The 26,692-nt window shown below is 40.2% G+C and overlaps 1 protein-coding gene across 4 annotated transcripts in view; it reads left to right on the plus strand.

The window, feature by feature from the left end:
• Positions 1–21,045, plus strand: part of robo1 (roundabout guidance receptor 1) — a 320,732-nt gene extending 299,687 nt beyond the window's left edge. For all 4 annotated transcript variants that reach the window (XM_023351205.1, XM_023351204.1, XM_023351206.1 and 1 more), the window contains 11 exons: positions 1,332–1,374; positions 4,122–4,276; positions 8,437–8,820; positions 9,341–9,457; positions 10,559–10,703; positions 11,940–12,173; positions 13,514–14,010; positions 14,099–14,260; positions 18,637–18,906; positions 18,988–19,175; positions 19,789–21,045. In XM_023351205.1, coding sequence (XP_023206973.1) covers positions 1,332–1,374; positions 4,122–4,276; positions 8,437–8,820; positions 9,341–9,457; positions 10,559–10,703; positions 11,940–12,173; positions 13,514–14,010; positions 14,099–14,260; positions 18,637–18,906; positions 18,988–19,175; positions 19,789–19,803 — 2,210 coding nt within the window. In that variant the 3' untranslated portion in view covers positions 19,804–21,045. The remainder of the gene's footprint in view (positions 1–1,331; positions 1,375–4,121; positions 4,277–8,436; positions 8,821–9,340; positions 9,458–10,558; positions 10,704–11,939; positions 12,174–13,513; positions 14,011–14,098; positions 14,261–18,636; positions 18,907–18,987; positions 19,176–19,788) is intronic.
• Positions 21,046–26,692: the final 5,647 nt, after the last annotated feature.

The raw sequence follows: 26,692 nt of genomic DNA on the forward strand, positions 1-26,692 counted from the left end.
AACAAAGACAAAGTTAGGAAACTAAAGCAGAATTAGCCTATACAAATCATTTTCCAAAATTAGAAAATTTCACAATGTATCGTTCAGTCCAGGAAACAACAGAGGATTATGGCTGTTCACCTGACGTTAACAGGGTGAGACTGAGGGGAGCTATCAGGGTTTTCACCTATTCAAATTAAAGACTCTTAAAGACCTTTTTAAATTTGATTAATAATGAAATACAATACTTATATCATAATGAAAATATAAATAGCAGTAAGCATGCTGCTAGAATACAACATTTACCTACTTTAACATGCTGTATTCAGTCATTGCCTGTTGGATGCCCCGTGTCTGAACTGTGGTTGCCCCTCTTCCAAGAAACATAATGTGTTGCTGTTTGGTTCTGGTTCTTCAATCTAGACCTTCAGAATCCACCTCGCCTCATTTGGGTCGGCAACAGAAGTGGATCGGTGGCGAAACCGAACATTGTCTTGCCAAATGTCGATCAATTTGCACTTAAAAAGCACAGGGTATCTTATCAACATTGTGAGAATGTTGATAACAGAGGTAGCGAAGAGTATCATGGTAACTCTGGAGGAGCTGCAGATATCCAAAGCTCAGATGTAGGAATCTCACACATCAGTCATCCACTAATTGCACTCAACACATTGCTTTGGCTTTATGAATGAATATTAAGAATAATGTGGTTGCCACAAGAAAGTCATAGAAGTCCCAGTTCAATATATAGTAGGAAACATGGGAACGTAAAGGCCTTGGTTAGTAGAGATGATAGTTGAAGTAATTGGCAGAATCCTGTTTGATTTTGCTAGCAGGAATTCAGAGTTGGTTCAGAGTTGATGGAAAGACGGATGGAGTTTCTCACTGAAAGTCTGTGAAAAGCTGCAAAAGACTTCAACCTGAAGTGAAGGTTCACCTTCAACAGGACGACGACACTTATAATCCAGCCAGAGCAAAACATCCAAATAATTATGTGGGATTAAACATACTTATTGACAAAGTCAGTCTAATCTGACTTTGTAATGAGCAAAACAAATGAGTCTCTGGCTTGGCTCAGTTGGTGGAAACTTGCAGCTGTAATTGCAGTGGAAGGTTTTATTTTTTAAAATTAAAATGCATCTCACATTTTGTTTCTTTTAAAAACTAAATTAAGAAAATAAGAAAATTACAACTTATTTTCCTTCCACTTTACAATTATAATGCTGGGGCATTTCTTTAAACCTCAATAATGTCCTTTAGTTGCGTAAAGAAATTGTAAAATCTTGGTATTTTACTTTTAGGCAGTCACATCTCTGTGAAAGTCTGCTGAAAATGATTGTCTCTCTTTTCAGTGGCATATCAGAGGGGTGGGGAAGGCGTCAGCAGTGCTGGAAGGTAAGAAAAGTTTGCTTAAATTCTATTTTTAATAAATAAAATGGGGGTGTGACTGAGTAGAAGAGAATGGTTGGGCAGCGGTACTTTTCCTTCACAAACACTAGGGGGAGAGCTGAGCCTTTTCTAAAGTAGCACATGGCAGGAGGTGGAAGTAGGTGCACAAAGTGTGTTGTGTTACTACAGGAACAAAGAGCTGTGCAGCCTGCCAGGAGCCCATCCCCATCACACACACACTGAAGAGCCACATCCAACCACAAGGCTGTGCCCCAGCATCACCATAGAACCTTAATGGAGATGCAAAGCTCACCTTCCCATACAGTGAAGTGGTGCATTGTGCATAAATAAGTGAGACCTTTCAGAACTAGAGCCACCAAAACTCATTTGTGTATCCACTAGATGGCCTCTGGCATGACGCCCATATAGCTGGTAAATGGAAAACAGACACACACACACCCACACACACAACAACAACAAAAAAATGCATTCAATTATTACCCGCTTTCTGCTCAGAGTACAGAATGTACTTAATGCCATGCCATAAATGTGTGTGTGTGTGTGTTGTTCATGTGTTAATGAATAGTTAGCTTGAAGCCATCAACAGTAAATCCATATTCATTACATTACCCAGTTGTATGATTGAATCCTGGACGCAGTGAGGCTGTGTCAGCTCTGCATGAAAACAATGGTCGTTCGATATCAACACAGAACCACTGGGGTGATGGAGGAGCCATTGTGAGATTGTATTTGGCTGTACAAGACAAATGTGTTCATTACCCAAAATGAATCCAAGAAATGAGTCATTTAGGACAGAGTGAGGAAATGCAATTCGATGCTAATTCAGTGCTGGAGTATTCAGACTGGGAATCTTCCTGCACAGATTTGAATACCAAAGCAATACATGGCCCAGCTAAAGTAGACCGACTTGTTCTGGATGCTAGATTGAGTCATTTAATCAGAAATAGAATATGGCATGTTCTCTTTCTAGACTCAACATTTGGCCAAAGGTCAGGTTGTACACTAGAGTCCTGTTAAGTGCCCTTGTCAATTTTGAATAATAATTTTATTTCTGAAATTTTATTGAAATAGTTAAATGAATGTTATAAAAATTTGGTACATGGTTGCTTAAAAAATCAAAATTCTGATTACTAGAAAAAAAAAATTATTCACCTTGCCATAAATTGTTTGTAAAGGCCTAAGACATACTAATTGCTGAGCATACAGTCATTCCAAATGATTGTTGCAGAAACAAAAAACGAAAGATGCTAGCTGTATCGTAGCATATTACAGATTAGTTGAGGGAAAATACGGATTTAAAAAAACCCCACCAAGTTCATTCAAGACTTTAGAGGAGATCCACCAGGCGTAGGTAGAGTCAGTGCTTCTATGTCTTTGTGTCATGATCATAATATAATATCTAAACATTAAAATAATTTATTTTAAACTCGGTTTAGTTATAAATGGTAAAAATATACAAATGCTAACATAGTAATAGATTTAGCCTGTCCTGAATCCCTAAACTTTACTTCAAAGTGATATTAACGCTGCCACTTTTATAAACCTACTTTCTACTTCATACTCTTAGATACAGCATTAAGCTAAACAGTTAGCTCAGTTTCTGAATACCTAGTGGTGTTAAGAACTCTTAAAGAAGTTCGATGTTTATTATTTGAAGTGGGTGAAGACAGTTTACCTACTATTTCTTCTCCTCCTCCACTTATTTTATTTCAAATGAGAAACGCACAGAAACAAAATAAAACAGATGTTATATATAGACATAAATACAATTTCTAAAAGCATTATAGAATATATAGATCATATCAAAATTAAAGTAGTCTTTTAAGGGCAGATATATGTTGAATTTAAGTTAGCGATTAGCTCCTGCCAACTATCTTAGCATGAGCTTATAGTGGATATTTAACTACTTTAATGTTAGTGGAAATAATTAGTGCTTTTGAGTTAGCAAAACTAAATGTTTAGTTCATGGTGCTGCAGAATACCTTGCTGAAAACCTGTCAAGTCTTCAGTCTTTTCCATATCTTACCATGTCTTGGCCATATCATAATATTTCTGAGATAAAATATCCTCCTATGAATTCATCTTATGTAATATTCTAATTTACTGAATAGCTTCATTTTAGGTTTTCATTAGCTTTAAGCTGGAATATCCCATTAATGAGCAAAAACTACTTTCCACTGACTTCCTAATTGTCTGAGACGGATATTATATAAAACGTTTGATAGAAGGTAAATAAACGGGAACAAAGATACAGAAGAAAGAGTCGGTGTTTTTATGAGTCTGTTCAGCTAAACAAAACCTCAAATGAAAGAGACATTGTGACACCATGGAATCTATTCAGAGTGTACTTGTGGTTCACTGACTGCTCAGGATGTGCCTTTCTCAACATGGGGAGTGAATTTTATCTGGCTGTCTAATCCAAGAGGATTGCTAATGCTCACGGAGGCTCAGAGAAAGTGATGTCAGCTCTAGGCAAGTCGAGCACACACAATCTATTTAGCTGGGCTTGTGTTTTTTTTGTTGCCCCCCAGCCTGAAATGTGCTCCCTTTGCGTACGTTTGCCCAAAAGGCAAAAACTACCAAAGCCAGATTTTTTTCTTTTTTTTTTTAAGTTTTCCTCTTCTCAGCTGGATAAATAAACTCCTCCATAATCTTCTGTTTCTGCGGGTGCTTCCCGTTCACTCGGATGAATGTCTGTCTCTATTGTTAAACATTTGGGTTTTCTTTTATAGGCCCGGTTTGCTAAACATGGGCGACTCAGCCACTCAGCCCTGGCTGGCCGACACGTGGCCCAACTCCTGCTCCAACCACAACGACTGCAGCATCAACTGCTGCACGGCAGGCAACGGCAACAGCGACAGCAACCTGGCCACGTACAGCCGACCAGGTAACGCCGACCAAAAGTAAACAGTTGATTCTCGGAGGCGGCGGTGAAGCGTCTTGACAAAATAGTTACGGTGATAAGATATGCGGAAGCTGGGGGAATCCGCAGTGTTAAAAAAAAAGAGAAAAAAAAAAGAAAGGAAGGGGGGAGTACAATCTGATATCTGGGTTAGCTCTCTGGAGAGCCGGTGTGTGCATCTCTGCCTTCTGCAGGTCTCTGCAAAAAATAAAAACAGGAGAGCGTGTGCTTTGTGTGTTTGATTTATCTGAGGTTAGGGTAGAGCTGTTTTATTCAGGAAATAAAAGGAGTACACCGAGCAAAGCTTATAGCTCTACTCTGTTGCTAATCAAATTGCTCTGCTGATTTCCATACAGTTGTTATAGCCAGTAATGTAATTTCCTCTAAGTGCTCAGTTGTTTAAGAAATGTGCAGCAGGCGAAGGAGGTCAGGGCTGGCCTGCAGACGGCGTCCAGAAGCAAAGGGGTAGAGGGAAAGATGCAGGGAGGAAGACGAGGAGGAAGAGGGCATCTGGGTCAGCAGAAAGAGAGGGATAGGATTAGACTGAGTCCCAATTCCTAGAGTTACTCCTTCCCCTAGGTACCCGGCACCTTCATTTAGGCCGTCATTTGAAATATTCCTTTGAGAAACGAGACTGTTATCAATCCTTTTGTAAAGCCTCTAAAGCAGGAGTGTCAACTGCTGTCCTGCAGTTTTTAGATGTGCCACAGATACAAAACACTGGAATGAAATGGCTTAATTACTTCCTTCTTGTGTAGATCAGTTCTCTGAGTCTTGCTAATGACCTGATTATTCTATTCAGGTGTGGTGCAGCAGAGGCACATCTAAAAGTTGCAGGGCAGTGGCCCTCCAGGACAAAAATGTATTCCCAAACAGACCCTGGAAATGGTTCCAGAAGATTAGTAAATAAGTGTTTTTGGTCTACTGTTCTAGTGCAAATATCTTATCACTCTTGAAATAAGACAAAACCAAATTATAAGTATCTTTTTAACCAGAAATAGACGCTTGTTTTAGGACAGTAATTCTTGAAATATTGATGAAAAAGTACTAGTGTCACAAGATTGGAGATGGTACATCATTAGAAATATCTTCACTGAGAAAATATTTGCATTTGTGTATTCTAGCAAGTACAACTTTCCAAATGTTTGCTTGAAAGGTTTCTCGTTTTGAAATCCTAAAACAAGCATGATCCTTCTTCACCTTTCTGGTGAAAGGTCTTAAGTAGATATTTATTTTGCTGTAAGTCCGATGTATTCAGCTTCGAAAATTGAAGCTAATAGCTTGTCGAAGAGGGATGAAAACCAAAGTGGACTTCTACCAGCACTGTTAGCTGCCTTGTTGCTAAAAATGTGCTATACAAATAAATTACTTTAGAAAAAAAATCACAAATCTGAAGGTGTAACAGCAGTTTAGGCAAATTCATTTTCTATGAACCTTTAAAATGCCTTCATGGAGGGTTTATTTACACAGAATCCATTATGTGTTCTTCAGAAAACGGTTGGAGGTGGTGCAGCACTTAAACAACTATGTTTTTTTGTTTGCTTTTTGTAATGCTTTACATTTATTTACAGTCAAACTCAAGAAATTTGAATATATGCATTAATGTGTCTTGTTAAATTATAGATATTGAACATGAATAGTTTTTTGTTGGTCTAATGTAATATTATTTTAAATGTTATGTTTTCATTAGCTTTATGATTAAGAGAACTACAGTACATGTGTTAAAACAGTTTTAGTCTAAATCTATTTAATGTGTTTCACACATAGAGTTACTGAAACATTTCTATTCTAAGTTATTGAATGGTCTACTCCATAAAAACTTTACATTTTCTCTTTTCAAGATGTTTTGTGGAGCTCATCTCCAGCCTATATTTTTTGTGCAAGTATCCATTGACTTTCCCATAAATAACCAGTAGAAACGTCACAAAGGCTTAATGTTTTATAAAATACCTTCATAGAAAACCGTTTTGGTCCTAAGCCTGTTTTCAGAGCTTGCTAAAAGCGAATGAGATCAAGCGCTCGTTTTAAAACTAATTAAGGATAATTTTGTTCCGATTGCTTTACAAGGCTGCTTGGGGAACAGCGACCTACAGAATAATGCAGCCAAGAACTTAAGCCTGGATGACAGGGCTTAATGTTAATAGTTTTCCGCCACGACCAGCAACCCTGTCACTGGAAACTTGGACTGCAATAAAATGTTTTATGTTCTAAATTATGCTCGATGGGGTCTCCGGCTTTAAAAGTGCCACATAATTCCTGTCCAGCTGTTCGACCCAATATACATCCAGCCGCTCAATCGCTTCTCCCGACTTCCAACCTCTCCCTGTGAGGATTAATAATTCATTCCGCAGACTTCATAGTCAACTTCAGCTTTTCTTGGTGCTAATCACCCTTCCGAGGTTGAACGCAGCACGCGATGTTTAACAGGGAATAACAGGCAAAAACAGGCAGCCCTCACTCGCTCACATGACGCCCCGCTGTACGATGCTAAGGAGCTCGCCAGACGCAAAGCTTTGTGTGTGTGCCAAAACTAAACTCCGCACATTAAGAGGATCACTGACTGGGTGACAGAGCAAAGAAATCAGAGTTAATGTCCCTTTATCTGAGCCATAGGGCTGCTTTCGCACGTCAGCCCTTTGAAGTGTAGATGTGCAGCTCAAATGCGCGGCGCGAGCCACATGTACCTATACGGTCGTCTCTGGTTTTTTACCGCGGGGGCTGGCTCTCAGATCTGCTGGAGGATTTGAATATTTTATGAGCCGGAGAAAATTGGATCTGTCAGTGAAGCTGTGCTTTTACGGCGCGCTTCGTTCCGTGTCTTTGATACAGACATGTCTGTCTGTCCTTCTCCATGAGTGAAGACGCTGCCGCCACCGTCAGATGGGGGAGAACAGAGATGACGCCCACACTGAGTCATTAGTGAGGTTAAGCAAAAAAAAAAAAAAAAAAGCTGATACCTGTATACCTAACGACAGGTAGATATGAGTAAAAATCACAGCTTGATCAAATATTTATTCAGGCTAATAAATGAATTTAAAAAGTGAAACTGTACATTCATCATTACACATAGAATGATGTATTACAACTATTTAATGATTCTGACTTGCAGCCATCGAAAACAAGGAAAAATAAAAATTCATTTTTAACACATTAAGTAGGCAAGGGCCAGAATGAAATTATGATGGTATGATAACCTTAGGTATTAATATCACAGCTTTGATGCATAATTACAGCTCCAAAGTTAGTTATTTTGAAATGTTGGTTAGTTATTTTAAAATAGCAATGCTCCTCTAGATGTGTGATTGTGTTAGATGTGTCGTCTGTTTCTTCTTACTCTAAGCTGTTGCCATCCTTTTTATAAACTTTAATATAGGATCTGAAGTTCTGAGGACTTACCTCCTCCTCCACCAGGTGACTCTGAAACCATCCATGCACTGAACAGATGCTTAGATCAAATCAATGCATGGAAGGGTCATAACTTTCTCCAGCTGAAGAAAAACAAAATTGAAGCTATTATCTTTGGATCTAAAGATCTAGTGTTGGCATGTAGCTTCAGCTATTACACTTAGAAACTGGAGATCAGGTCCCAAACTTTAACCCTACGCAGGTTAAGGTTCACTACGTATGGTGTAGTGAACCTTAACCTGCAGAGACGCATAAAGACAGATACAAAGTCTGACTTCTATCACTGAAGAACATTTCTAGGATTAAAAGACTAACATCCCAGCCATAGCTAGAGAAACTCATCCATGTGTTTATCTTTAGTTCCATTGTCTTTACAGGCCACAGATGTTTATAGTTCACTCTGAATGTCCACAACCAGAAGCAATTAGTTCCTTTAAATCAAGGCTAAAAATCTTTGTCAGTGGAATACTGATTAATATAGTCAATGTATATTTGATGATTATTCTAGGTGGTTTTGATGATGGCATTTGACAAAATGTAATGTCTGTTGCTTGTTTCATAATTGCTTGCTGTATTGTTTTTATCGTGTAAAGCACTTTGAACTGCCTTGTTGCTGAAATGTGCTGTACTAATGAACTGGACTTGACCCAAATACTATAAATCTTTCAGCTTTACATTTGATCAGAAGCTGCTCAGTAGTACAGCAAAGACTGACTTACTGCCCTCCTCATGTTCCCCAGCCGACTGTATCGCCAATTATAACAGCCAGATGGATAACAAGCAGACCAACCTCATGGTGCCGGAGTCCGGCGTCTACGGAGATGTAGACCTGTCCAACAAGATCAACGAAATGAAGACCTTCAACAGCCCGAACCTCAAAGATGGCCGCTTTGTCGGCCCGGGGGGCCAGCCGACGCCTTACGCCACCACACAGCTCATCCAGTCTGCCATCATGGGCAACAACATGAACTCGGACAGAGGGACCGGAGGGAGCGGAGGCGGACTCGGGGGTGGAGGGGAAGTAAATGAGAAACACTGCTGGAAGCCTCCGTCCATCCAGCAGAAGCAGGAAATGGGCTCCCAGCTTCAGTACAACATCTTGGAGCAAAACAAGCTGAATAAGGGTGAGTGTGTGGCTGCAGGGGGGCAGCCGAGGCTGCAGAATCATCTCCGAGCCATGATCTTCCTCCACTTGACTTTCCCTACTGTTGTTTCGGCCCCTGGCTGTTTCAGCCCTGCTGTGGAAGACTTCATGCTCATCAACCCTTTGGCTTTCTCTTAGTCCTTCTCAGTGAACACAGGCATCATCACTCCTTCCGTCTGCTATTTTTCTATACCATTCATGTGCCGCTCCATCTTCCTTCCTGCATTTCTTTTCTTTTCTAAATTGGGGCGTTGTCAAGCACTGTCCTGGATTTGGTATTGCGAAGAGGGCAGATCTTTGACTCAAGCTATTAAGTTTTTGTACCTCTCTGATAGAGTGATACTCTTGGTGTTTTGTTGCATGTGTTCACATTTTCATAATTTGCTGCATGCCTCTTGCCATGTGTAGCTGTTTGTACAACGCTTCTTCTGCGCTTAAATTTTCTTTTCAAAGTAGCAAAAGAGTTCTGAACAAGCTACAAACTGCTTTCTCGCCGACAGACCGGTACAGAGGAGGCGACAGTCCAATGCCCGCCACCATCCCCTACAACCAGACCCATGACACACACACCGGAGGTTCCTACAACAGCTCGGACCGAGGCAGCAGTAGCACCTCTGGTAAGAAGCTTGGAGCTTATAAGACAGTCTTCGTCTTATCTTCGTCCACTCCATTTTTGTTTACATTTTATAAAGAAGGAAGTTCTGTTCAGTGTCTTCTTTAGAGGTTTTCATGTCGTTTCCTTGCAGTTGAACAGGTTGCTCAAAGCTTTGGTTGGTTTGACACAGTGCGGTGTGAAAGTGTGCAACTTTGGTCCCCAATAGAACAGAGTCCAACAGGCTATCAGATGTGAAAACACTCTTAGATTGTGAGGAAAATCCAGATATCACCAAGACATGTACATGTCAGTCTCAGCATAAAGTTACAGCACACTAATAGGTCCTGGTTTAATTGATACAATAGCTGGTCAGGGGCTATTATATCAATTATATAAAAGTGCCTCGATTGAGATACCTCTACTTTTAGGAGTCAATATTTTCTAGTTTACTTTTCCAGTTTCTTATAAAACATTTAACAAAGGCAGCAGCTCCTTGGCCTGTAGGCTTTTTCTATTTTGTAGGCACAACTGTTACCCAAGGATGTTTGAAGGAAAGTATGAAGGGACATTTTAATTTTGTTTTTCTGAATCCCGTTTTGTATTCATACTTAGCATCTGCTTATTTTGTCCTAATTCTGTTAAATGGCTTTACTTTCCATTGTGGGGCAGCCTAATTGCATCAAGTTCTCAATGTTTGTCTGTGGACAAGGACAAATGATTACACATTGCAGACGGCATGCAACACTGCCACCTTAATGCCATGTATCCATTCTGATATTACCTTTGAAGTTCAAACCATTAAGAAGAGGCCCTTACTGCTCCTTGCACATCACAGCTCATTGGTTCACCATTTTAATAGCTTGTCTTTAATTGGAACCGTTTCTGCAGTTTTGCTCACACCTTTTCTCCGAACGGCGGCTTAAACAGCCTCTATTGCCAGCATTTTACTCATCATTTCTAAAATTAAAACAATTTCTCTCTGTCAGCCCTGTTGATTTACATTTTGAATACTGTAAATTTATGTTTTTGTTCAGAATTTATGTTTTCCTATTTCAGAGTTTTGAGTTCGTACATGGGAAATGTTTGTTGTGACTGACAGGGCATCCTTTTCTTTCCTGAGCAGGGAGTCAGGGTCACAAGAAGGGAGTACGGACCCCCAAACTACCCAAACAAAGCACAATGAACTGGGCTGACCTTCTCCCGCCTCCCCCGGCAAACCCAGCCCCAATGCGGAACACAGAGGAGTACTCACTCTCCATGGAGGAAAGGTAAAAACACGACAAACACTGTTCCTTTTTTTAAAGAGAAACAGAATTTAGAGATCCGTGGCAGGTTTGTGACATCTGTTTTAGGCAAAACTTATTCTGATTTCTTATGTTTAGGAAAGTTTACACTGTCCTGTGATGGATGGCTCTTGCTCACACCCTAAAAAGTCCTTTATAAAACCAGGAACAAGTGTAAAATTAAATGGAGGAAGAGCAAAATGGCTACCCTTTAAAGACCAAGTCAAACAAGGCTTAAAATATCCTTAAAACATAGACGTTTCCATGGTAATGTCTTAGATTCCCTGTGAACTTGCAACAAAAACGTCTCCCGAAACCAATTTGTTGGTTGTTTACTTATTCCATTAAACACTATCAGCTCCTTCATTACATAGTAATGCATTTTTCACCGTCATAAACTTCTACATTTAAAGAATAACAATCATTGACATAATTGAGGTCGTCAGTTTGGCGTATATTTACCTCGTCTTATTAGATAGGGGCTCACAATAACATTGCCCCAATTTCCTTAATTTAAGGTGATCTGTGAATATTTACATCTTATCTACCTCAGCAAAGGTCTGAAAATTAGTCACTGTCCCTTTTTGCTCTGTCATGAGAAAGCCAATATAGTGACTATATTTAGCGAATTTTCAGACAAAGAAAACCTAAAAAGGTTTTTGCCAAAATCATAATCAGCAGGTCAAGCTTTTCAAAGATTGATGATCGGCCAGAAAACTGCAATCAGTGCAGCCCTAATATTAGGTTAAGTATAGAATATGAACATGAGTTAGTTATTCTTTTGTTTTTTAAGGTCGGTCTTAAAATGCTAAGTCTGTAAACATTTGATTGAAATTTGCACCATTTGGATGCCCCGATTTTTACATGTAAAAATTGAAATGAGCTAAATTTGAGGGGTTTTTTCCTTATTAACAGCTTCTGCACTAAAAATATTGTCAACACAACTTGATAGATCTCCACTGTGATGCATTTACTAAACAGAAAAGATTAGATATTTGAGTTTCTGAATCTAGTAACTAGAATACTACTCCTTACTTTTCAACTCATTGTTTAGCATGGTTCTTTCATTCATCACAAGTATTTGCCCCAGGAGTTTTTTTTCTCTGACTTCTATCAAGATGGCATGAATATTTAGTGCTTATTTTAGCTGCTGTGTATAAATAAAGCATGTTTCCATTGACTGATGTGCAGCCAACAAGCCTTGTTTATGCCTTGTTGCAGCTGTGATCCTGACATGCAGTGCCCCATGCCTCCATCTCACATGTACCTGCAGCCTGATGAGCTGGAGGAGGAGGAGGAGGAGATGGAGCGGGGTCCGACTCCTCCCGTACGCGGGGCGGCCTCCTCCCCTGCTGCTGTGTCCTACAGCCACCAGTCCACGGCCACGCTGACCCCCTCCCCCCAGGAGGAGATGCAGCCCATGCTCCAGAACGAGCCGGACAGCCACGAACGAAGGCATGCCCGCAAAACAAGCATGACACAAGTATCTAAAAAAAGAAAAACAGAGACTGTGTGCTGCTGTTCAGAAAACATTATTTTAAAGATCCATCCTGTATATTTAAAATTCATAGTTGTTTGTCATGATTTACTCCATTAACTGCAGATTTTGTATATTACATTGCAATGTCAGCCATTTTTCAAAAGCACATTTTGGCCTTTGGGATGATTTCTTACCTTCAGGAAAGTTGTTTGTTTCAATTCATTTCCAAACTAGGAGGAAAAAAGTGTTGCTTTAAATAAATTCAGTTTATTATATGTCAGATACAGATTATTGATGAGCAACAATGAAGTTGTAAGCAGCAACACTATTATTATGAGGAACATTACGACTGTAGAAACCTTTGAAAGATAATCTAGCATCTGTACTGTAATCAGACCATCTAGTCTCTAGATTTTGTACAGTTCAGGATCATTTTGGCAACTAAGATTTATCTTCAGTAATTATAATCAGAATTTAAAGCATTTTCTACAGGTGATGTCACGCTGCGTGTGACACTGGATTTTATTACATCAAAACATAATTCTCATTTGAAACGGTCAGGTGATTAGCACAGTTAGAGTGATTAGTACCAAACTATTTTTTAAGAAAGACAAGAATTAGCAACTTTGCAAATTAGTAGCCTAATATTTTATAACAAACATCAACATTAGCATCACAATTAGCAGAGTTAGCATTGTTAACTGCATCTTAAAACAGAGATGAACAACAATTAGGTTTAGTAACTGTACTTGCTTACAACTGAATTAAAATTTTTAATCATTTTTCACATTTTGTTTTAGCAATAAGCGCGGGTAGCTTGAGTAAGTGTTTTCAAACCAAGTCAAAATGATAGCAGAGCTCACATTTTAAATGTTTTAGCTAAACAGAGCCTGTTAGCACCGATAGCAATTATTATGCAAGGATGTGCTCCGGGTGTTAACTCATCCTTAAAAAGTCACGTATCTCAAATTAAAGCTTTAAAATGTCTTAAGTACATTAAACAAAATGTAATTGGTCCTCAAATCACAAATGTTGAATTTTGTTTAACATGACATATGACATGACAGAGCTATTTAATCTCATACATTCTTGTGTAACTTATGTAAAGTTTATCTCCTCTCAGGACTTTTCTGTTAGGCAAAAGTTCAGTTGCATGCAGGTATTTTCATCGTGTTCTGGGAGTCGAGGCTGTAACTAGCTGCTAACCCACCCTTGCTAGCTAACTAGGTTTTTGCATATATCATGGTTAATGGGTACAATTAGATCATTAAAAGTTTTAAATTTGACTCAAAATTTATCTTTCCACTTACCGAAGACGCCATGGTGTGAGCCCTCCACCGCCTCCGAGGCCCCTCTCCCCCTCACACACATACGGCTACATCAGCAGTCCCCTGGCATTGGACACTGACGGTCTGGATGACGAGGACATACTGGAGGAAGAGGAGGACGACGGGGATGAAACGGACGCGGAAGTGGCCAAGATGCACTACCACCACACCCACCCCCACACGCACTCTCACCACCCCCAGATGCACGCGCGGAGGTTGCTACTACGAGGCCTCGAACAAACGCCCGCGTCCAGCATGGGCGACCTGGAGAGCTCAGTGACGGGCTCCATGATCAACGGATGGGGGTCCGCCTCCGAGGAAGATAATGTCTCCTCGGGGAGGTCGAGCGCGGTCAGTTCATCGGACGGCTCCTTCTTCACAGATGCGGACTTTGCTCAGGCGGTTGCTGCCGCAGCAGAGTATTCAGGACTCAGGGTGGCAAAGTACCCCAATCCCCAAGGCCAGGAAGTGGGAGGAGCTTCAGGTAAACTCAGCTAATTCTACTGGAGCTGGAGTTATTCTGAGAAACTTGACGTATGCCTAAAACGCCTTGGTCTGTTTTGTCTTCTCAGCACGAAAATACCAAATAAACCAGCCAGGCCACCGTCCTGGCAGCCCAGTGTCCACAGATAGTAATATGAGTATGGCAGCTATTCACAGAAGGCCTCCGAAAAAGCAAAAACAGCATCCTGCAGGACATCCAGGCAGCCAGCGGCGCGAGGCCTTTAATGAAGGTATTGAACTTTATTTAATCATCTGATTAATCATGATCAATCATTTCAGCCTGTCCACAAATCTGACACAATAGTCTTGCATCAAGAAGTCTGGCTTTTAGTTAAAAAAGACAACTGATATCGAGCTGGACAAGAAATTAACATTATATATCACAATCGATTTCAGTAGATAATACTTCCAATAGTATTATCAACAGGAACAATCTGTTGAATAACTTGCGCAGCAGCAGTTTCAGGTTTTGCCACCATCTCTCATAACTGCTTAAATGTAAACAGTAATGGTGTGGAGAGGAATCTGGATAAAACAGGAAATATTTTAGATATTTTTTAAAAAAACCTAATCTATAATATTTCTATGGACAAATATGAAATGCTTATATTGCGATATGTTTTTCAGTAGCTAAGATCAATTTGGTTCAGTGGCTTTCTTTTGATTCTCTGAACAACATCAAAGAGGAAAAAAGCAATTTACTATGAACTAGTGTCTGTAAATGACTGTGTGTGGAGCCAGAGTGTAAATCATCTTCTCCTCTGTGTTCATGCACACGCGTCCATCCTGTCCTCTGGGAGTTGTGTCCAGTTCAGCAGCTTTAGCACTGGGATACTCCTCTTCCCTGGCCTCTATACAAATGGCTCTGCAGCGCCACCTTTAGCTTTGAGCAGGTTAAACACCAGAACACCAACAACAACCTTGTTAGCTCAAAGAGCTACCGGCTGTTTCCGCCGTCAGTTCTAAATGCTCGGACCTTCCCACCGAAAAAATACTTTTAGATCATTTCTTCCTGCTTTGATCTTATGGAAGGGTCTTTTTTTAAGATGCATCTGTATGCTGGTGTTAACACACACACACACACACACCCACACCCCTGCACTTCCTCTGGTGTGCACAGTGTGTGCAGCCCCAGAGCTGGCTCTCCTCTTAGTGTCAGGTGTCCTTGAGTGTTGGAAGCACTTGACAGGGAGATTTAATATCCAACTCACTGGGAGCCAGACCAACTATATCACTGCAGAATCCCCCCTGCCCCCCCACCACCACCACCACCACCACCACCACCATCCTTATATCCCAACATGTCCTCTGCCCCTCCCTCGCGCTGATCTCTCCATCCTCTCCCCTGTCTTTGTTTGAGCAGGGGAGGGGAGCAGACTGACAGCTCTGCAGTTCTGTGTATCAGTCCTTTTGCTGATTGCATTTGATCTGAATGGATTGTTTTTCATTTGGAGGTTATTGCCACCCCCCCCCCCACCCCCCACCCCACCCACCATCATAGGCTGTCTCTGGTCTGGAATCCTGCTGCTGAGGTGATAGGTGAGAAAAGGTGGTTATAAGCATTTAGAGGGGAAAAAGGAGCCAATGTTCTCAGATTTCTGATCTAAAGTACATCCTCATGTGTCACGAGTCTCAGTAAATTAGAATCTCGTCAAAAACTGAAACTGATACTTTCTGTAAATTTTGATAATTATTGTTTCCAAGGAGTATAGAAGGAAAACATGTTGCGCTTGAAGGGCAACACTACAGCCTGGTTGTCTGTATGTTGCAAATAATTTGAGTCTTCATTAATCAGTCGCATTTTAATCAAAAAGTATACATTTACAAATTAAGCAACATTTTCAAATTGGAAACCTGTTTTGGTGCTAAATTAATGAATAAATAGATATATTTAAACAGATATTTATTGTTTTTATGTTTATTTTAGGTTTATTGTTTTAGGTTACCGAACCATCAGATTGGTGCAAAGTGCTGCTCTACCTGTTCAGCCTTTCTTTAGAAATGTGGACTGTGGAGGCTGACATTAGCGCTGGGGTTAGCATCTCTTCTTCTGCTACATGAGTAGCTTAGACGTGCATAGCTCACTGATAGGCTAACTCCGTTTTAGCTATTAGCTATAATGAAGCAATTGAAACTGAACACAATAATCTTTTCCAGCGTTCCATCGGATCGGTTTTTGAAGCAAAGATGAACTCCCAGTGGGCCGAGAGAAGAGGCTTTGTTGTCCATCACTTGTGCGTTAGATTTACGGGCGTACCAGCAACATGTGAATACAAATTGGTAAAAAGAAAAAAAAGAAGTGATTAATTTTTAACCTGTTCTATCTATATAATGAAATGAAAGTCACACACTTGTAAAAATATGATATATTCTATACATATATATTTGGATTTTTTTAAGGAATGCCAATGAATTTGGAGAAGGAAGACAAAGCCTTCCTTCAGACCCGGTCACTTCCCTCATGTTTGCACAGTAGATAGAAATAGCCACATTATTCCCTCTTCCCTCCAAGATTCATCATGTGTTTGACTCCAATGCCTTTCTCTGGCCGCTCTCCTGTCTCTTCTGATCCTTCTCAGCCTCGCCTGCTTAATTAACCAGCAGTCTCATAGATTCATCCTCCATGGCGAGCTCACAGAGACACTTCTCAGACCTGAGCGCTGTCCTCCCCGATCATAAATCTACCAGACACACGGCTCCACCCTGGTAGTGAGCTATAGCTCACCGACAGTGGCATTGATCGGACTCTGAGGCTGAACTCTGGAGGCATGGTAGATATTAAAAAAAAAATTAACTGCAGACTCACCTGTTCGTATTCAGAGGGAGTATGTTGGAGCACACAATAACTGCAAAAGTCTACTGAAACTGTCGGTGTCTGCAAACGAGATCAAAGAAAAAAAAATCATCAACTGGCCCCTTTTGGAGAGAACAGTTAGTGGTACTCTATATTTTCTATTGATGTCCCCAGTAATGCACTAGAAAAAAAAAGTCAACCTGGTGATTTGTTGATAAAAATTAATAAGACATTCAGTCATCAGAAAGATGATGTCCTGCTAAAAGGGGTTTTACCTTCTTAGCAGGACAAAGTACTTCTCTGCCAGACATAACGTAGCATGCTAGCATGCTAAATTGTGTTATGGAAGTTTGACTCATAACACATCTTAGTGCAGTTTTAAATAAAAGTTCTTTTCCGGCTTTACAATCCCAGCACTTTGCTTTGAACGCTGTACAATTTGATGACAACTGTTTCAGCCTCCATCTTCACAGCTGCCATGCGCAGAGCCGATCAAATCCAGTAACATGACCTTTAAGGTCTTCTAGGCTAAGCAGAGACCTGCCTAACACTAGTATGTCAAAACTATTCAACTACATGCTTTCTATCATGCTGTGATATTATTTCCCATGTCAGACTCCCTCCCACTGCTGTTTGGGTTATGGGTTCTAACATTGCACAGGTGGTAGCTTAGCAGTAGTAACCTGGTTATTGGGTTGAAGTTACAAACAAAAAACGCAAACATAAATCCCTGCTAGTACTCAAATATGTTATTGATGACTGGTATGACATTGTCTTGTATAGTTCATCACTTTGGCAACAATGCTAATTGTTAGGAAAATGTCAGGTTTTTGGTAAGACTTTATTTGACGGGTTGTGAATAAGACTGTGATGACGCCGTCATAAACATGACGCCGTCATAAACATGACATAAAACCTGTCATGAACATGAGTAAGTCTTCATGAATATTTATGACTGTTGTCATAAAGTGTCATTTGGTAAATCATGACACTTTTAATACCAAGTTGACATCATTCAAAATGTCTTTGTTATGACAACTTGACATTAACCAAGAAATCATGATCTGACATAAATTTCTTATAAAAGTATTACTGATTAAACTTTAAAAATTATGCAGCTTTAAACTTTAAAGCTAGAGTTTAATGACAGGTGTTATGTCATGTTTATGACAGTCTTATTCACAACCCATCAAATAAAGTGTTACCAGGTTTTCCACTGAAGTTATAGATCCGACACATGGGATCAAATAGGAATCAAACCTTGTTTTTTTTCTTTCTTTCTTTTGGGGCATAAAGTCGTTTCCACAATCTGAGGGACCAAGAGAAATGCTTATTAACACATTAATCCTGTGTAAAAAACCCCGATGGTGATGAGAAGATGAAATGCCATTGATTTAAGGCTGGTGAGGCTTTTCTCTGGCATGTTTCTCAGATGGCCGTGTGATGTGTGAGAGGCCAGGCTCGCCTGCCCAGCAGCTCTTGTATGAATAATGGCTCAAGGACAGCTAGCATTGATTCATTGACACGGGAAGTCGAGCAACCACTGACCATCAAGCCCTCCCCCTCAAACCTCCTCTCCTGCCTCTCGCTCAAATCTCATAACTCTGCTCCTTGAATGTCATCTGGTGTGTTTATCGTCCGCTCTGAAGACTTTTCGGTCAGCATGTGTACACACACCGCAGCTGTGTTTACGCGTCACCCCGCAGGTGTGAGTGACGGATAAATACTCAGAGAACTTTCAAGGGTGCACAGTTAAAAAAAACAAAACCTTTTTTATTGTGCGGTGGATCACTTCCTGTGTTTATCCACCAGACCTCCCTCCTCCACCCATTCCTCCTCCAGCGGTGCTCAAGTCTCCCACACATCCCTCTAAGGCGGCTCTGGAGGGCCGGGGAGTGATTTCCCCCAAAGCGGGCGAGGGCCGGGACAAGCGGGGCGGGGGCTACCGGCCTCAGGAAGGCTTGGACCCCAGAACCAGCTCATCTGAACGGAAAGACGCTCAGGACAGACAGAAGGCTGCTCACGGAGGGAAGGGGAGCAAACCCGAGAGCAGCACTGCCAACAAGGCGCGGCAGAAAACAGGTACTGCCACGCTTACGCCGCTGTCGGTTACATTTCTGTTCCGAATGAAAAGTCACACAACTCTGCTCTCTCTCTCTAAAGAGGATGTTCTGCCCTACTGCCGACCACAGTTCCCAACGGTCAACAGCCCCAGAGACCCAAGCTCCTCCAGCTCCATGTCCTCCAGGGGCTCGGGGGGCCGGCGGCGAGGGGAAGGAGCACGTAGGAACCCTGGAGACCTGGTCGTCAACAACTCTGTAGCCTTTCACCAAGCAGAGGAGGAGCTAGAGGTACAAGCTAACGACAGCCGTCAAATCTAACTGGACTCCAGTTGAACTCCAGTCATGCTTATGTCACAAATGGTATTGAGCTTTAGGCTCAAAGCTGGTAAACCAGACCATAAAAATCAGTTTCAACAGCTTGACTTTAGTTTCAACTTACTGAACCATTACATTATACTAACCACTGCTGTCTTGGCCCATTTGGTACTCATGTCTGCTTTCCCCTGCTCCATCACAAGACCACAAATGTGACAGTGTTGACATACTGAGCCAGGTGCTGTTTCAAATATTAGAGTAGGAGTGTTTGCCAGAAATGTCAACCCAGTAGTTTGGTAAAGGGAAAAAAAATCCCACTTCCTCCAGGGTATGTTATTGGTTTTGTTCATCTGTTCTGATAGCACAAAACCTCCTTGGCTCACACTGCAGCTCAAATCTGACTTCTGTCCATATGTGACGTTTTTCACGAACACAAATATTACACAATCAGCTGGTTACAATGCTGGCACATATCATCAGAAGAAGTTGACTTAGTATTATCTTTTCTATAGCAGCACCATGTTTTTCACTGTACTAGTTTATGTATTCTCTAGAAAACCAACATGTGTCGTTTCTTCTCTCCCAGATGCTAGAAAGCTGAAGACATCGAGATGAAAAAGGAGGAACTGTTCAGATTTTTCCCGGAGGAGTTGAGCACCATTTTTCTCTCTTACAATTTTAAATATCTCAGTATTTCACCATCATGTTGGCTGCCATTATACTGTATAACATCATATGTGTTTCTTTACATTGGGAAAAACAGACAAATGCTATTTTTTCCCCCCTCTAACTTATCATTTCTTTGCCCATTTTTTTTAAATAAAGTGTGAAGGCTGATTCATTAAGAAAAACAAAGTAACAAAACAACAGTATATTTATGTTGAATTCCAATGCAATATGCAGTGAAATTCTGCTTCAGACATTGACATGACTCAACCTGCCTTGACGAGAGCTTGGGAACGCCCACCCAATGAGATGTTGCTGAAAGAAAAGCGGCCGCGAACAGGAAGGGGGGTAAACTGTCTGTAAATATACGTGTCTGTGTAATGTCTTGTTTTGCCCATCGTGGTACCTCGAAATGGTCTTCCTCGTTTTGTTTAGAAGATCTAATTTCATTACGTCGGTAAATACAATTATTTTATCATTTCCATCCATGTTTGTAAATTGCTATATTGTTTACCTGCCTCTCCTGCCCCCCATAAAAAAAAAAAAGTGCCACTTTGGGATTATGTTTGTTCGTCTTTTTGTAATGCACTGTTATGTTCTGTGTTCTCATCTATGTTTTTGTTTTGTTTTACTTTGGTTTTAAAAGCACAATCACTAAACTTTATTTTAAACCATTCTATCTATTAACATTTTTCGTCTTACTTGGAGGAAAAGAAGTGAGACAGAAAGAGTCTAGTTAATCCTGATGATGATGTTGGTAAAGTTTGCTGTTTACGAAGGCTGTGCTTGAAACGAGACTCCGCCCCCCCCACGCCAAGATTGTCTCCCTCTCCAGTTCTGATGCTAGCTCAAGTGATAAAGACAGTTAATGTGAGTCATAGCTGCAATGTAAATATCTTCTTTTCACAACGACCATAAGTTCAGCTATTGCACATGAATCAAAAAAACGGTTGTGTTGCCTACAAATGCACTTAAATGAATGTCAAATACAGGAAAACGTGTCACTTTGGGAACCTGGAGAGGCTTTGATTGGGCAAAGAGTCTTTTCTTCATGCGAAGGGGTCGATTTGAACCCCGTTTCAAGAAGACGGGGTGCCGTTTATTCATAGGACATCTGCAAACATTTGTTTCGTAAAGTAAAAAAAACAAAAAACTGAATAAAAACTTCAAACTAAAATGATATTTGTCATTTGTTCATTTCTAATTCATTGTTTTGCTCTGTAGATGCCACAGAGACACATCAAGTTTATCTGATTGGTGAAGAACAACATACACAATCAGAAAATGAATATGGATGCTTTGATCTGTAGTAACACCTGATGGATCATTTTGACACTGGAGACCAAATTTGCTTGTTTTTTTACATTTTCAGCTGGTTTGGTTCACTTTAGCCCCGTGTTAAACAAACTAGACCCTTTGAGCAAAATGTTAAACCCCTTGCCTGTGGGGGCGCTGCACCAAGAACCACTGAATGAAATGACACAAAACCCTCTGAAGAAGACACTGAGTGCAACTTCCTTCACAAATACGTAGCAGTTGTAGGATTTCTCTTGTCTTTGATAAAAGAGCAGGAGTCATTTCTAGCTAGCGCTAAACACACACATTTGTTTTGGTTGTATTTACCAAAACAAATGCGTTTTGGTAAAGTAGCAACAGTCGGCTTCCTGCTGCTGAAATGGTCGCCAGTCTGCTTGACATTCACATATGCACTGGAACAGCACCAGAGTTCACTTCAACCAAACCAGACCTAAGTTTTTAGGCGGACCAGAGTACGACTGCACATTCAGACCTCTTCTCTTTATGGATACTACACAACTTTAGTTTTAATTAAGTCTCCTGTCAATAACAAACATCATAAGGGCCATATTCACTCCTTCCTGGTGTTAGTGTTTTCATCAACACTGAATTAAATTCCTTGAAAGAAAGTTCCTCTATGCACATTAAACTTACTGATGCACAGTTCACAGTTCTTGCATTCACACCTCGTCAAATGAGCTGGACTTTCTAAGCAAACAAACAAAGCAGACTAAACGGGTCCGGTGTGAACGCACCCTTCCTGTCTTTCTGTTCAGATATTGAGGAGTAACTAGACAAGACAAAGACTTTCAAACATAAAGGTTCTGTGTGTGATGCTCTAACAATGCAACAAAGCTTAGTTTTGACTTGAAAGATAAACTCACAAAGGATGATACACACTGGCCACCACAAAATGAACACTCTGTACTTCAGGAACATTGTCAAGGTGACAATCATCAATATCCCTGCCACACTGGCTAAACAGCCATTTCTTTTCTCATTGTAGCTATTCAAATGCATCACCTAATGCCAGTTCCATTAGTGCTCCCCATTACTCACAATGTCAGCATGCCATGTCACTTAGTAAAGGCATTTGGAGAACAAGAAGCAGGCTAAAAACCAACAGTAAAAGGGATTGTGTGTAATTTGACAGGCCTAGTTTGCTGCCAATTAAATGTGAGGAAGCTTCAATGAGGTTACATAAGCAAGCCAATGAAGAAATGGTTGTATTTGTCAATGATTTGACAAAAACTATACACAAAATTCTGAGTCACAGTCGCCTGATTGGTTGCTAAACTACATTTGTTCCAGTTTATTACATGTAACCTGCATAATGCTTGTTCTCTCAGAGGCAATGAACTGGCTTATGGGAGCCTTTAAGTCTATCTGACTTATTCAAACATCAGTGATGAAAAAAGAACCAATACTTCCCCTTCGCTCCCTCCTGAGTCTCAGCATTGGAGAGGAAGTCCTGTTTTTACAAGCTAATGAATATTGCTAACCCCCTTCAGCGATCTGTGGTGTCAGGAGATGTTCATGAAAAGCTATGGGACTCAGCGTCTAACTGGGTTGTCATGACGACATAAAAAGAATTTCTTGGAAGGGTTTTCCGAGGAGATGCAACAGCTAGCAGGTTCCCTGAAATGTTTCACATTAAAACCACAAACGATAGTGTCTGTTGTTGAGGTTGTAAATAACTAAACACCACAAGGTAGAGAGACATTTTGAAAGTTTTATGAAGGAAAAATCTAAAATGTGCCAAATGTATTCAACTCCTTTAACCTGATACAATATTTAGGGGACTTCAAAGTTGCCTCATTACTGAATTGAGTAAACCTGTGTGTGATGTCATCTCATAGCCGATTGTGAAGGACTTGGTGGTTTCCAAGACAACATTAATGACCAAACAGCATCATAAAGACAGCAGCTATGTTAAGTTAAAGTGGAATTATAAGCAGAGCCAGGCTTGTACTTAAAAATACTCCAAAGTAAAATATTTGATGAAAAGACTAACATGTTGTAGACTGACAAAATTTTAACTTGTAGAAATTCTCATATTCCCATTTGAAATTAAAAATAAAATGTAAGACCAAATAAATTTACAAAAATTAGGACACAAAATCCAAATTTCTCTCATAAATAAATCAATATTTACACTAGGTAAATATTACACTATACAGTTGCACTTTGAAAATGGGAACAGTTCAAACTATCCATAGGGAATACTGCTCTTACAAGCAGCTAGATGTAGCTTGTGATTTCTTTTACTTCTCATTATAAATTAATACATTAAGCTTCAAACATCTACAAACCTGAAAATCTACCATGACATAAACTAACAATACAGACTTTTAACCAGAGAAGCAGCAAAGACTGAAGAGATCCACCTCTCAACTTTTATTGAGTATTTTTCAAATCTGGTCTTTCTATAGTCATGAAGAAAGAACACCATGAAAAAAAATGTTAAGATGTCATTTTATCTCAAGAGGTAGTGGTTGTGTAAATAAATGAAACCATTCCATCAGTTCTTAAAAATGTCACATCAGATGAAATCAAATCTGGTAAAAACCATAAATATTTAAAAATATGGTAACTCCAACTTTAGGTGGACAGTAATGTTTCATCCTAATTTGGAACAAATTCAGAGAACCCGTAATATTTACTGATTGCTCCAAATGCAGCCAGCTCTTCCTTTCTCTGAGCAGCTCTCAGACGTCCCTCCCCCTGCCTTCGTTCCCTCAGGTCGTCTCTAATAAGCACCTTTCCAACCAGGAACAAATTTGGAACGGGGAATCGTTCCCTTATGCCTCAATCCATCATTTTAATGAGTGGAGGTGTGTCCTGGGCCCTCAATGAGATGCAGGTGATTAAAGATATTAAGCGGATACAGAGTCAGCCCAGCTGCATAATGGTATGTATATTCACAATGAGGTCAGACTGTCTGTTCTGGTCGTCACAGTTACTCTACCTGTGAGTTCAATGCCTGCGGATGCAGCCTGTGTCTGAGTGCAGCTACAATGAACCCGTCTTTGTTTTCATACTGTAGTCAACTATGGTATGACGGAGTTGTTTAATAGTTATAATCTTTTAAAAGTAAAGCTGTGTAAAACCACAATTAATATTGACTAATATGCAACGCTTATATTGTGATGTTTTTTTAGTTAGATTGTTCCAGTTACTCTAAAGAACATGAAAAAGGGAATATATGTCACAAAAAAGCACCTTTAGCAGAAAATTACTTTTACAACTACATTTGATTATGTATCAAAACACAAACTGCACACTGCATTTTTATATCTATAATCAATTATTCCATATAAACTATATTTTTTCTGTTTTTCTGTTTCTGTCTCCTGCCCAGGATGATGTTGTTTTTAGTCGTTTTTGTCTTGGGGAACATATGATCCGAGTCAGTGACGTTTCTGCTCTGCTATGAAACTACAAAAATGGCTGACCTGTTTAGAGACAAGGAGGTGTTAATGTTAACACAGCTCAACCAACCACCTTACAGCATGCGTCCACTTTAGAGCAAAAATTACAGTTTATTGGTGAACAGATAGTCAGTAGTAATATTACTATATTACTGTACTATATATTTCTATATATTCGTAGAAATGAATAAGTAAAAAAAAATCTTCAATGACAATCAAAATTTACAAGAGTGTAAACTAAAACAATCCTTAAGAGCAATTCTTAAGGTTTTTGCTTGTGTGAAATTTTCCACCAAATAATTATGTATTTTCAAACAAAAGATTGACAAATTTCCCAAATTGAGGATGAGCCCCAATTACTCTGCACAGCCACATGCAAATCACGCACTAACTTGTAAGTCACATTAACCTCTCCTCCTCTCTCAGCTCCCTCCCTCTTCATTCCTGCAGTGTTTCACTTTTCTTTTCTTTTTCTCTCTCCTTCCTATCAATGATTGAAACTACTGTTGCTTTCAACTCGGTCCCAGCAGCTGAAAACTAATTTCTTTTGTGCACATTCAGGCTGCCTCTCGTTTCTGATCGTCAAACTGCTTCATTAACCTCCTTCCCAGGCTCGGAGGTAATTAAGTGAACAGCTGTGCGCTGTCTGACAACTCATCTTAGTGTCGCAACCCTCTGCGGGAACGCCAAGCGAGGAAGCCGTCTTCACAGGTGCGCGGTGTTTAGACGGCTCACCGGCGCCTCTCCACCGCCGTTTACTCTACAGCTGCAGGTCAAACGCCACCTCTTCAGATAATCAGTCAAAACTCGCCCAGGATCGGCAGGAAGCTCCTCGTCGTCGCGGTTTCACGTCGCCACAAAAAGTTGCTTCTAATCGGTTTCAAATGCTTTAAGCTCGTTTCGTCTTGTGGAAACGGAGCGCTCATGTAAAAGGAGAAGCATCGGGCAACCTGATGAGGACGCATGGAAGGCAGCCAAATTGTTTTTATTAACCCAAGAAGTAATTTGGATGATTTGTACATCCATTTGTCACTTAGCCAGTCATTCTAACCACCCTTATTTAGTGCCGGTGGGGTTGTACAATTAACCCAGCGGAGTACAGTTTCCTCATTCCATCCCTCCAATTCAGCCTTTTTTTTTTTTACCTGCCATGTCTGCTCTGCATCTCTAAGATGATCACATCTAAGGTTTATTAAAGCCCATAAATCACAGCCTTTCTTGCAGAGCGCTTCTGATAATGGTGTGGCGTTGTAAACCAGAGATCAGCTGGATTAGTCACATACGCAGCAGAATTGATCAACTTAAAGACTTCAATAAAACTGCTATGAACAGTAGACTAATGGCTGCAGCCCTGTTTCTGTAAAAACAACAACATACTCTTTAAATAACCAAAGCCTGTGAAAAACCAAACTGAAATACGGCTGCACAATGTACACAAATTGCACATATGTACACCTTTATACAATCTTAACTCTTTGGTGCAGAAAGTGGTTGAAAACAGATCTAACAACTGTGTGTTTGTGTGGAGAAGGGATTTCACATGAAAACTGACCTTTACTAACAATCCAGACTAGCAACACGGAGAAGACAAAACCAAAACCGTCATTTAAGTCAAAATTGTATTTCTGCCTTTCTTTCTTTGCTCCTTTCGTAAAATTTGTAGAAAGAAATTTTACAAAACCTTCTCCAAGGTTAGAGGGGAGATGTGGCCTGTTTGTGGTGCTTTTTTATCCTAAAGAAAAAGATATAAAAACTGCAGACATCTCATAAATGAGATATTAACATACATATGCAAAAATCTGACATTGTATTAAAAAGACCTTGTACACATGTAGCCGGGTGTATATACAAACATTTCCATCACAATGCTGAAAGAAACATAACATCATACATACAGAATTGGTTTTAGAAAAGTTTTCATCCACATAAAGTCGCAAAAATCCATCCCTGAGGTTTGCTTTAACCATGCCAAACCCATAGGGGGCACTGTAGCGCAAAGATAAAAACCCAGGTCAGCTAATCAGACTGCTTCAAAACAACCACAGCTTCCTGTTAGGAATTAAACATGAATCCAGTGTATTAATATAAGTATCAGGA

This window comes from Xiphophorus maculatus, chromosome 18, assembly GCF_002775205.1.
Source record: "Xiphophorus maculatus strain JP 163 A chromosome 18, X_maculatus-5.0-male, whole genome shotgun sequence".
Lineage (NCBI taxonomy): Eukaryota > Metazoa > Chordata > Actinopteri > Cyprinodontiformes > Poeciliidae > Xiphophorus > Xiphophorus maculatus.